The 10,211-nt window shown below is 46.6% G+C and overlaps 1 protein-coding gene across 1 annotated transcript; it reads right to left on the bottom strand.

The window, feature by feature from the left end:
* Window positions 1–3,870: 3,870 nt before the first annotated feature.
* On the bottom strand, window positions 3,871–9,097 carry GRIFIN (galectin-related inter-fiber protein). Its single transcript, XM_034783629.1, has 4 exons — window positions 9,086–9,097; window positions 6,123–6,202; window positions 5,856–6,018; window positions 3,871–4,542 (listed from the first exon to the last, which is right to left on the bottom strand). Exons 1-4 carry the CDS (start codon window positions 9,095–9,097, stop codon window positions 4,378–4,380), a joined length of 420 nt encoding a protein of 139 aa, XP_034639520.1. The 3' UTR covers window positions 3,871–4,377.
* Window positions 9,098–10,211: the final 1,114 nt, after the last annotated feature.

Genomic DNA, 10,211 nt, shown 5'->3' with positions numbered 1-10,211 from the left:
CTGACTCAGTGAAGCCCAGAGGGGCCCTGACCCAGGGGGCCACCGCCGAGGAGCAGAGCAGGCACAGAATCCATTACAAGGATCAGGGGCAATGGATCGTGGGTCTGATTCTCTTCTCCATTGAACTCGCTGGAGCTACGATGCAAAACCAGTATAAATGAGAGGAAGATCAGGCCTTGCTACAGGTATAAGGACTTCTTCTCTATTGCCCCCAGGTAGCAACAACTAGGGACAAAATTACACTGTCAATAAAAAGACACTCATCGACCTTTTTAAGTACATTGAGATTCAGCATTCCCTCCTAGTAAGGAAATTTCTGGGCAAGAAACTCTAGCCTGGGGATTTACCTGAGACAGTTACAGGCCAGAAACTCTTGCTAAATCGGTCTGAACATGTATCAGGCAGGGAGAGGACTCCTTCAGCCTGGAAATCATGGGGTCTCAGCTATTGTCAGACACATGGTCTCTTCCAGCCTGTAAATCTTCCTCTCTCTTGTGGTTCTAGGATAGGAGCTAAGCATCTCTTCTAGGTTTCCTCTCTCTTTTACGTAAACCAGTAACAGCGGCAGCTTCTGTTTTTATAACTACAGTCCTGTCTTACCCCACTAAGGAGGCTTAAGAACAGATAGCCTCTCCCCCCATATCCAGGATCTGGGAGCATTTTGTGATGCTTCGGAGCATGGCTCCAGCTCTTGTGCCCAGTCATTTTAAATGGGACGTAATGAAGCTATTGCTTTGGGGGTGCATAAGACTAGGGGTGTTAACAGTGGCACTGGGGGTGAATTAATGTCCGTCAGGGCTGCAGGACATATGCTGATTCTGCTTCTCTGTCTTCTAAGAGGGTTTTAAACTCTCCAAGGGATTCATATATATCTATGGAGGAGCGTCCTGTTCATCAGCTCCCACCTGTTTCAGCTCCCTAACCATTAATATGAAGGCCCGTTTAAAGCTGGGGGAAGAGGCCTCGTTTCTTTTTCTTGTAGCCAAAAGACCAGGAATCAGCAGCCTCCTGCCACCATCAGCATGCCTCATCCTCTCCTGAGAAGGGCTCAGCAAACCTCTCAGGCGAACCTGAGCAGCAATAGATGACACTGATCCAGAGGCCTGAGGCAGGCAGTGGCAGGCCAGCAAAGGAAGCCTAAATCACCGTAAAAACCAGGGTGCTTAATTTTTTTTCTCACGCTCCTTCTCAAGTGTAGTGATCAACAAATGGGTGAAGAGGGTGACTCTGAGCCAGAGGGTACGTCCCAGTTGAGGCATGAGAGAGAGAGAACTCCATAACATTGAGCCTAAGGTGACCAGACAGCAAGTGTGAAAAATCGGGACGGAGGTCGGGAGTAAGAGGAGCCCATATAAAAAAAAAAGCCCCAAATATCGGGACTGTCCCTATAAAATTGGGACATCTAGTCACCCTAGTTGAGCTATGGTGTATGTCTTGCCTCCAGGGATCCTCTTTGGCTATTAGTTGCTCCATATCAGCATTTCTATCTGCAAGAATGAGACATGCTATAGCCAGGAGTCATCAAGTACCTTTCCTTGCCAGGGAAGCAAAAGTTTCAGTGTGAGGATGGAGTGGTTAATATTTCTACCCCAACAGCAGCTCCACTGATGTGTCAGGAAAGTTTGCACTCTGTTTCCCTGTGCAGATGATGCATGAGTAAGATCAGCCAATTAGCTCTTGGGCAGGCTGAGGGAGACTGTGTTAGAAGAGACACGGTGCAATCGGATGTTGCTGGCTAATTTTTTATGGCACCTCTTTTTATGTATTTGTACTTGAAATATGTTTGCCTTGTTCATCCAGGCTCAATGACTGAAGTAATTGGAATAATGGAATATTTATATAGTGGTGGGACATAGATGGGGCTTCGTGCAAAGTATTATTATTATGAATTCCCTTATCAGTTTTCCCCCATGAAGCATAATCAGCATCATGAAACTTCCCACCAGGGACAAATAAAAAGAGCAATTTCTTCCAAATATAGTTCAGCGTTATCAGAGACAGACAGGGTGAATTTTATGCTGTATAGGTCCTGAGTGTGATTGCACTTGCATTGTTTTACACCCGTGCAACTGCATTGACTTCAGCAGAGTTAACTGTGGGTTTCGGCCACTGTAACTTGGATCTGGATCAGACTATAAATGGAGCTCCTTTGGAAATAAGTCGGCTCCTCTGAGACTGACCCCCAGCTGGGCAGTGGGACCCAGGAGTGGTTGTTTTACTTCAGAGCGGTTGGAAGCTCCAAAAAGGAATGAACAAGGAGAGTGAAAGAGTGTTTCACTTCCAAAAAGGGGGATTCTCCAGGTCAAGGTGCGACTCAGTTTGTGGTAAGGACTTGATGAACAAGGAGACTAAGTGCTGACTCCTGTCATCCAGGTACATCTATCACAATTTCCACCTTCTGTCTTGTAACCGGCCTGGTTGCCATTTACAAAACATATTTTCTATTCTTTTTAATGTGACCACATCTATTCTGGGCCTTCCTATGTTCCCAGTACAGTCTTTGCAATGAGAACATAATGTCCTCGAGTTATAGTCTGGAAATACCGCACACTTTTAAGACTCATGTAGATTTTGCAGTATAGGCAGATTGTGATTGGCAGACTATTCACCCCTTCCTCTTAGATCATTACGACTATAAATAGAAGGAAAGGAGAATGACCTCAGCCAATCAAACTAAAGAGTTCTGAAAAGGCCAGAGCAAAACTTTGACTTTTCACTGGACAGATAACAATTCCAATGACTCCTTCCAATGACCAGAGATAGTACAGGAGCTGTGATGAGTACACAGTCTATCCCTCTTGGCAGCAATGGCAGATAGCAGCCATTTGTTCTCTTTATGGCTTGCCATTTGGAACACACTCTATCTAATGCCTAGGGAGCAAGGGGATGATTTGAGGGCAGCTGTAGTTGCCCTTTTGAATTAATTCATGCTCAGATTTAACAATGGTGACATGTTTATGTCACTGGATGCAAGTTAGTCCCTTAGCAGCCTTTCTCCTGCTGGAGTGCAGTCAAGGGGTCAGACACATAATACCCCCAAAAGAGGAGAAAGAGGTGGACAATGTCAGAGAGGAAAAGGGGAAGGAGAAACAGGAGAACAAGTGAGTGTGTGTTGATTCCATTGGATTGAGAAGGGAGGAAGAAGAAAAGGGAGAGAGAGATTGAGTCTGGCCGCTAAAAATGTGGCATCTTGTGCTTATCCTGAAAAACATAATTGCTAGAACTCAGTCCTTCTAGGATCCCTTGGCCTGGACTCTAGTTGTGCCTGCCTTGCGTTCTGATAAAATCATCTTGGCTCAGTGCTCCTTTAAGCCCCTCCCCTTTTTGACCCACAGAATCACTCCTGGGAGCTGTATCATAACAGGAGAGTTGGCAGGGTTAGAGCAGAGCAGATATGCATCTCGTTGCAGTGTGGACAAAATTATTCCGAGAAATCTTGCCAAATTAGTTATGTGACAAATTTTATTCCCCACGTTCTGAACAGGAGCTTGGTTTCACACCCTCCTTTCATGCCAAAGGGCCTTATTTTCCCACTGTTGGATACAAGTGACTCCCTCGGAAGTCAATGAGAGTTGCTTGTACCCTGTGGCTGGAGAATCAGACCCTGGCTAGAGCCCCAGGGGAGGAATAATCCAGTTGACCTGACCAACTGATGGAGTTTTAAACCAGGGCTTTCTCTAAGGGACTGGACAGGCCTCATTCTGTATGAGGGCAGGAGTAAGGAGCAGAGTCCTCTGCTACCGTTTGTCAGGGATCACCTCCTCTCCTGGAGGACAGGGGGCTGCCTGCGAGCTGGGACACGAGGCCAACGAATGTAGAAGCTACTTCACGCAGTGCCATTTTTCAGATTTTATTGGTGATCATGTCGACATTGTACCAAGCTCCAGTAGGCACATGCCCCTCTCTGGCATCATTCTTACACATCCCCTAGATCAATGCCTCCACAGCAATGTAGCTAATCCATACCCTATTCCGGAGTAGGAATATTTGCTTGGATAAAATTCAAATATTCTTACCATTCAGTGCAGACTGCCACACACAACAAACTGCAGTGTGGAATGCCATTGTTCATTACGACAAACAAGGATGAAAATGCCTAGACTTCCAGTTCTCCACTGTAGGGCACATGGCGTCAGAATGACTCTAGGGATCTGGACTGACTGACATAATGAGCTCACTGTGTATTGCCATTGTATTGCTAGGATACAGTACATCATGGGCATGACAACTCTGTGCTATAGTGTTCTCCAGCAACATCCTTCCTGCTGGAGACAGCAGATGATGGGTGGGAGAGGGAGGAGAGAGGGTAACCAGTTGCCTACTGGGGCAGGGCTCTTAAGGGTGGGTAGGCTGGAGATCCCATCCCAGCTTTAGTGCCTAATAAAGACCACGTTTGGTGATTTCCATTGAAGAAATTCTGACATCATTCATGACCTGCAGTTTGGTGATAGCCGAGAGCTGTTTCTGCCGATGCTTGTACTGGAGGATTTTGTTTTCATCAATGGAAACATGGAAATAGTCTGAGTCAGAGTAGATTTCAATCTGAAAGAGAGAGAGACTTAGGATCTCCAGGTATTGGTCTGAAACATCACTGGAGAAGCTGATCCAGCACAAATGAAAGTCTGATCTATGGTCAATGACAAACCTCTAGGACACCGATGGGTGTGCTAGCCACCTTCCATTCAGGCTAACTAAGGGAACAATTATAACACCCCTTTGTTTAGTGGTAGCTGAAACCACGGCCCAGAGACTAGACTGAATGCAAACACAGGGCCTTTGGGTTCATTGGTGGAGATGGGAAATGGCAAAGCAAAGTAACTAGCACCCATTTGGCATCCAGGGAGTGTGCAAAACAAATGTAGCTTACACCAGTGGTTCTCAACCAGCGGTAGGCGGACCCCTGGGGGTGCACACAGGTCTTCCGGGGGTACATCAACTTATCTAGATATTTGCTTAGTTTTACAACAGGCTACAGAAAAAACACTAGCGAAGTCAGTACAGACTAAAATTTCATACGGACAATGACTTGCTTATACTGCTCTATATACTATACACTGAAATGTAAGTACAATATTTATATTCCAATTGATTTATTTTATAATTATATGGTAAAATGAGAAAGGCAGCAATTTTTCAGTAACAGCGTGCTGTCACTTTTGCATTTTTATGTCTGATTTTGTAAGCAAGTAGTTTTTAAATGAGGTGAAACTTGGGGGTACCCAAGACAAATCAGCCTCCTGAAAGGGGTACAGTCGTCTGGGAAGGTTGAGAACCACTGACTTACACTGATTTTTGGTGTTCTGAGAGGATAAATCAGGTCTGCAGTTCCCCATAGGCATTGTGGGTATAATTTAGAGTGTGTGTGCAAGGGGGCATGCTTTGTCTGACCCCCTCTTGTTAATTGATTTTCCTGCTAATCACACATACCCTTAATCCATCCACTTGCCTTGTACATTACACTTGCTTTGCACTGCCCCTGTATAGCATGGCAGTGCAAGTCACACCCCTTAACCACTTACATTTGTTTATAGTCATCTTATAACTGATGTGTAGTTGACTTTACCATTTACATCCCTGCGAAACTGAGCCCAGGGAGTTACACCTGCATCTTTACTCCAGGCTGGCTATGGCCCAGAATGCGAACGAGGTCCAATTTCTGTTCTCCGATTTTGTCATTGGAGTTAACGAAGTCGGTGGAGTTACTCCAGGTTTACAACAGTGTAACTGAGCAGAACTGTGCATTGAAGGAAGGATTGAATGATTTGTACTGCTGGTCCCCACTCCGGGGCTGGCAGTCATGTGTCTCTCCCAGCAGGGAGTGTCCCCAGAAGATTTGTGGGCTGATATTGAATTACCTGGAAAGGTTCCTTGGCTTTTAGGGGGAAGGTGTCAGTTACTTCTTCCGGCCCCCAGCGGTTGGATAGGAAGGAGTTGCAGACGATTTTGGAGTCAGAGAAGCGAGGGTTAAAGTGGAAAGCGATTTGGTCTCCTGCATTGCAGAGGAAATTAATTTCAAACCTAAAAAATGAGAGAAATGAGTGATTCAAACCCATGAAGCCTGGCAGCTGGGTCCCATGAGACACCATGATGCTCTGAAAAATGGCTGCAAATAATGCCCTTACATATTTGCATTGGAGCTCGCTTCGCCTTTAACTATCACGCTCCAACCAGGACACAGCCCCTCTGGGTATGATGCCTCGAACTGTGAACGAAAAAAAACACATGTCAGTGATACTCAGCAATGAAGAGAGACAAGGCGAGGGAGGTAATATCTTTTATTGGACCAACTTCTGTGGGTGAGAGAGACAAGCTTTCCAGCAATAAAGAAACATATCTCAGCTTTCTCCCCTGCCCTCTCCCTCCTTTCCCATTCCCTCCACAGCTTTATTACTGGGTCACTTTTCATCCTCTCTCTCTTTCCCATCTTCTCTTCCTCTTTTCTCTTGTCTTCCTCTTCCTCTCTCCCCTCCAGCTCTTTATCACTCAGCAATGCCATAAAATAAACATAAAACGGCTCAGCCTTTTTTGCTCTCAGAATTCCCCTTTCTCTCCAGTCCAGCCCAGCTCTTTATAAAAGATGTTTTGGGGGTGGCAAGTCCCATTTCATCTGCTGATAGCTAAGAAATCACTGCTCTGCATCAACTGGCAGAGAAATGCCAGGGCTCTTGCTGCAAAAAACCTGCATAAAATTCTGTTTGCTATGAAATCAAGGAAATCCTTCTTCCCCGCCTCATCCTCAACAGTGCCAAATCTTCAGAGTCCTAAGCATGAGACTTTGAGGTGCTTTGAGGGATGGTTGGAATGGCAGGAACTGATCAGAGGGGAATAGTGAATCATAGACATGTCAGGCTAGAAGGGTCGTCAAGAGGTCACCTAGTCCACCCCTCCATATTAAGGCAGGATTAAGTATACCTAGCCCATCCCAGACAGATAGTTGCCTAACCTGTTCTTAAAAGTCTCCACTAAGGAAGATTCCACAGCTTCTCTTGGTAACTTGGTCATGTGCTTAACTTTCCTTATAGTTAGAAAGTTATTCCAACTATCCAACCTAAATCTCCCTGTGCTGCAAACTAAGTTGATTGCTTCTTCTCCTGGCCTTGGTGGACATGGAGAACAACTGATGACCATCCTCTTTATAACAATCTTTTACATATTTGAAAACTGTTCCTCCTCAGCCTTCCCTTCCCTAGACTAAAGGTGCCCAGTTCTTTCAACCTTTCCTCAGAGGTCATCTTTTCCAAACCTCTTATCATTTTTGTTGCTCTCCTCTGGCCTCTCTCCAATTTGTTCACAGCTTCCTTCCAGTCAGTGGAACATGGGCAGCTGGATAAGTGCCACCTCACTCACTGTTACACTCCTCATGCTTTCCAGGCTGGGATCTTTGTCCGGTCTCAGGAGTTAAACTCGTGTAAAAGACGAGAGAGCAGGTTCGTTTCTCAATAATTCATGTTTCTGTTGAATAACCCATTTTTCATAAGAAAGGCTTGACATTTCCTCCCTTTTCTGATGCTCCTATGAGCCGACTCTCTCTCCTGTGCTTCACACAGCAGCAGCCCCACTGAAATGTAGCCGGCTCTACTAAGGGTGGAGGGGAGGAGCAAATGAGCCCACAGCTCAGCACAACACAATGGGAAAAAGAGGAATTCTGGCTATGAGAAATTAGTCAAGCCACCATTCTTCTGGAAAATAACCTGGGATCTGTCATGTCCATGCTGAGCAGATGGGACCTGAGGTGTCACAGTCTCCCCAGTAAGATCCTCACCCAGTGAACTGGGGCTCAGCGTACCTTCCTCATAAGGATTTGGAACAGGGAGCTGAAGTAAGTGATGAATTCATGTGAAACAGCTCTCTCTCTTCCCCATACTCCCAGGGGAATGACACCTGCTTCCCTTCGCTAGTGGTATTCCCACTCTACCCACAACTGACCATCTGTGTTTGTCAAATGCCTAGCACAAAGGGGTCTTGGTCTGTGACTGGGGGTCCTAGGTGCTACCACAGCACAAATAATAAATAATAATAAACTCTCATGGTCCCTTTTTATACAACCCCCTCACACCCCACTGAATGATGCGCATCCCCATTGCTGGGAGAAATCACTCCTGGTTTTGGCAGACACTCTGGGGTTCTGCTCCAGTTCTAGTTTTCACTCCCAGTCATGTAAACCATTCAGTCTCTCTCACTCCGGGGCTTCACTTATCTAGTCCCTTTACTCTGCCACTGGATTCCATTCAAACCACGCCTAGCGTCTCCCGGACACACACGTCCTACACACGTCCTTAGGGCAGGAGCTGAGACGCAATCATCTCAGACAGCTCCACTGTTAATCTCCAGCCTCCTGTCTTGCTACTTCTAAAGATGGAGCCCACTAAACACTTCCCCGCCATTCTCATGCTGCTGGTTGTCTCTCCCTCGTACACACACACACACACACACACACACACACAGAGCGGATATGATGATACTCACACATTTTGCCCCCTTAGAAACACTTGGATCATGCAAAGCTGATTGTAAGGTGTAAGTGGGGTGGAAGTCATGCTGGATCCCAATCTGGGCTTCACTTGGATCTTGCCCCTAAAGTCATTACAGCACATACAGCGAAACATGCCCCACATCCACGCAACAGCAACTTCCTCTCTGCTACTGTTTGTCCCGGGAGAGATTATTTTAACATACAAAAGAAAGACACCTGCTCGGATTGCTCCTTTAGACGCGGGGCCAGATTCTGATCTCAGCACAACACTGTAATTCTGGAATAACTGCAGTGAAGTCAGTGGTGTTAGTCTGGATATACACCAGTCTAACTGAGACCACAATCTGGCCAGTTGCCCTAAAACATCCTTCTGTACTCGATTACAACAGAGCTACATTTTGGGGCTCATTACTGAAACAGAAGGGCAGCCCCATAAGCAGAACTCCCATGAACCTGTTGGTTTCTAGCTTTGCTCTGGCCAGATTTCTGGGTTCTTTCCCCAGCTGCAATGCTCTTTCTTTATCTATCCTGTGCTTGAATGATCAGACCCCCAGACACTGACCACCAGCTTGAGCTGGTGAATTATGCCAGATGCTGGTCCCTCTCCCTTACCCGCAGTGCCATCCTGCTCGCCTGCCTTTCCACTGTCAGACCGATCCACGGTGGGATGTGCAGCCAGCAAGGCCTGATATAAGGGCTGCTGACCACGTGTGTGTGTGGGGGGCAACTATCAGAGACAGAGGAGTGAGCTAGCCTCCTGACCCTTGGTGGGAGGAGAAGAATGGAAAAATCCATTCCCTGCCTGCCTTGCAAAGTCAGACTGTTCATTCTCTCAGCATTAATCCAGACCTTGTGTTCTTGCTAACAATAGCAACAGCAACAAAACAATCCAGAATGGTGACATGGCGGCATCATTTTATTACACTGAGGCAAGGGTAGAGAGTTTGAATGGCAAGTCTAGATAACACCTGGTCTTTTTTCCACTAGGCCTCCCTTTGGTTAGGATGGGGAGATGGCTGGGAAAAAATCCCTGTGGGTTAATCCCCGGGAGATTCTGCCACAGGCTAGGACAAGACTCCTGGGGAGAGAGAGGTGACTGGGGAGAAGTCACCTGGGGGGGGAGGGGGAGTTTGATTATACCAGTGGTCCATGCCCTGGGCAGGAATGGACTGCAGAGGGAGACATGATTGGGAAAATATTAGCCTTCTTGGTTCACATAGCTACGCGGGGGAAAATAGTAACCATGCCTCTTTCCCTCTTCCCCCTCCTTTGTGTTGCCCCCGCCAGAGGGTGATGATTTCTGTGTATGCGGGAGGAATTTTGCCCATTTGTTTTTCTCTCATTCTTTGTAATTTATAATCCTGTCTTAGAATCAGCTGATTCGAGCTCTGTCACAGCCGCTTGCTGCTTCCGATAGGCAGAACCGGACAAAGCCTGGCTTGTCAGCAGCGCATTAGGATTTAATACTCTGCTGATAACAGCACATTGCATTGACCCCTCTCTTCGCACAGTGCAAGCCATGTATTTTGGGGCTGAGCCGATATTTCCCAGAGCTGAAAGGCACCAAGCAAAGGACAGCAATGAAATGAAAACTAAGAGTCGCTATAGAGATTGGTGTAAGAGTGTGGTTGGCTGCGAGGGGCTCTCACAGCAATGCCAGTTCTGCCTCTCACAGCAGGGGTCACTATAGGGAATGGTGCAGGAGGAGTCCAGTAATCTATGTACATGAGTGTGTGTG

This window comes from Trachemys scripta, chromosome 10, assembly GCF_013100865.1.
Source record: "Trachemys scripta elegans isolate TJP31775 chromosome 10, CAS_Tse_1.0, whole genome shotgun sequence".
Taxonomy (NCBI): domain Eukaryota; kingdom Metazoa; phylum Chordata; order Testudines; family Emydidae; genus Trachemys; species Trachemys scripta.
Note: the sequence above shows the minus strand (reverse complement) of the source record. Positions and strands in the feature narration are given on the sequence as shown.

Coding starts and splice junctions, on each gene's coding strand:
- GRIFIN (XM_034783629.1), bottom strand. Junction 6,019..6,122: donor GCGAGCTCCAATGCAAATAT/GTAAGGGCATTA, acceptor CTCATTTTTTAG/GTTTGAAATTAATTTCCTCT. Junction 4,543..5,855: donor AAGCCAAGGAACCTTTCCAG/GTAATTCAATAT, acceptor TCTCTCTTTCAG/ATTGAAATCTACTCTGACTC.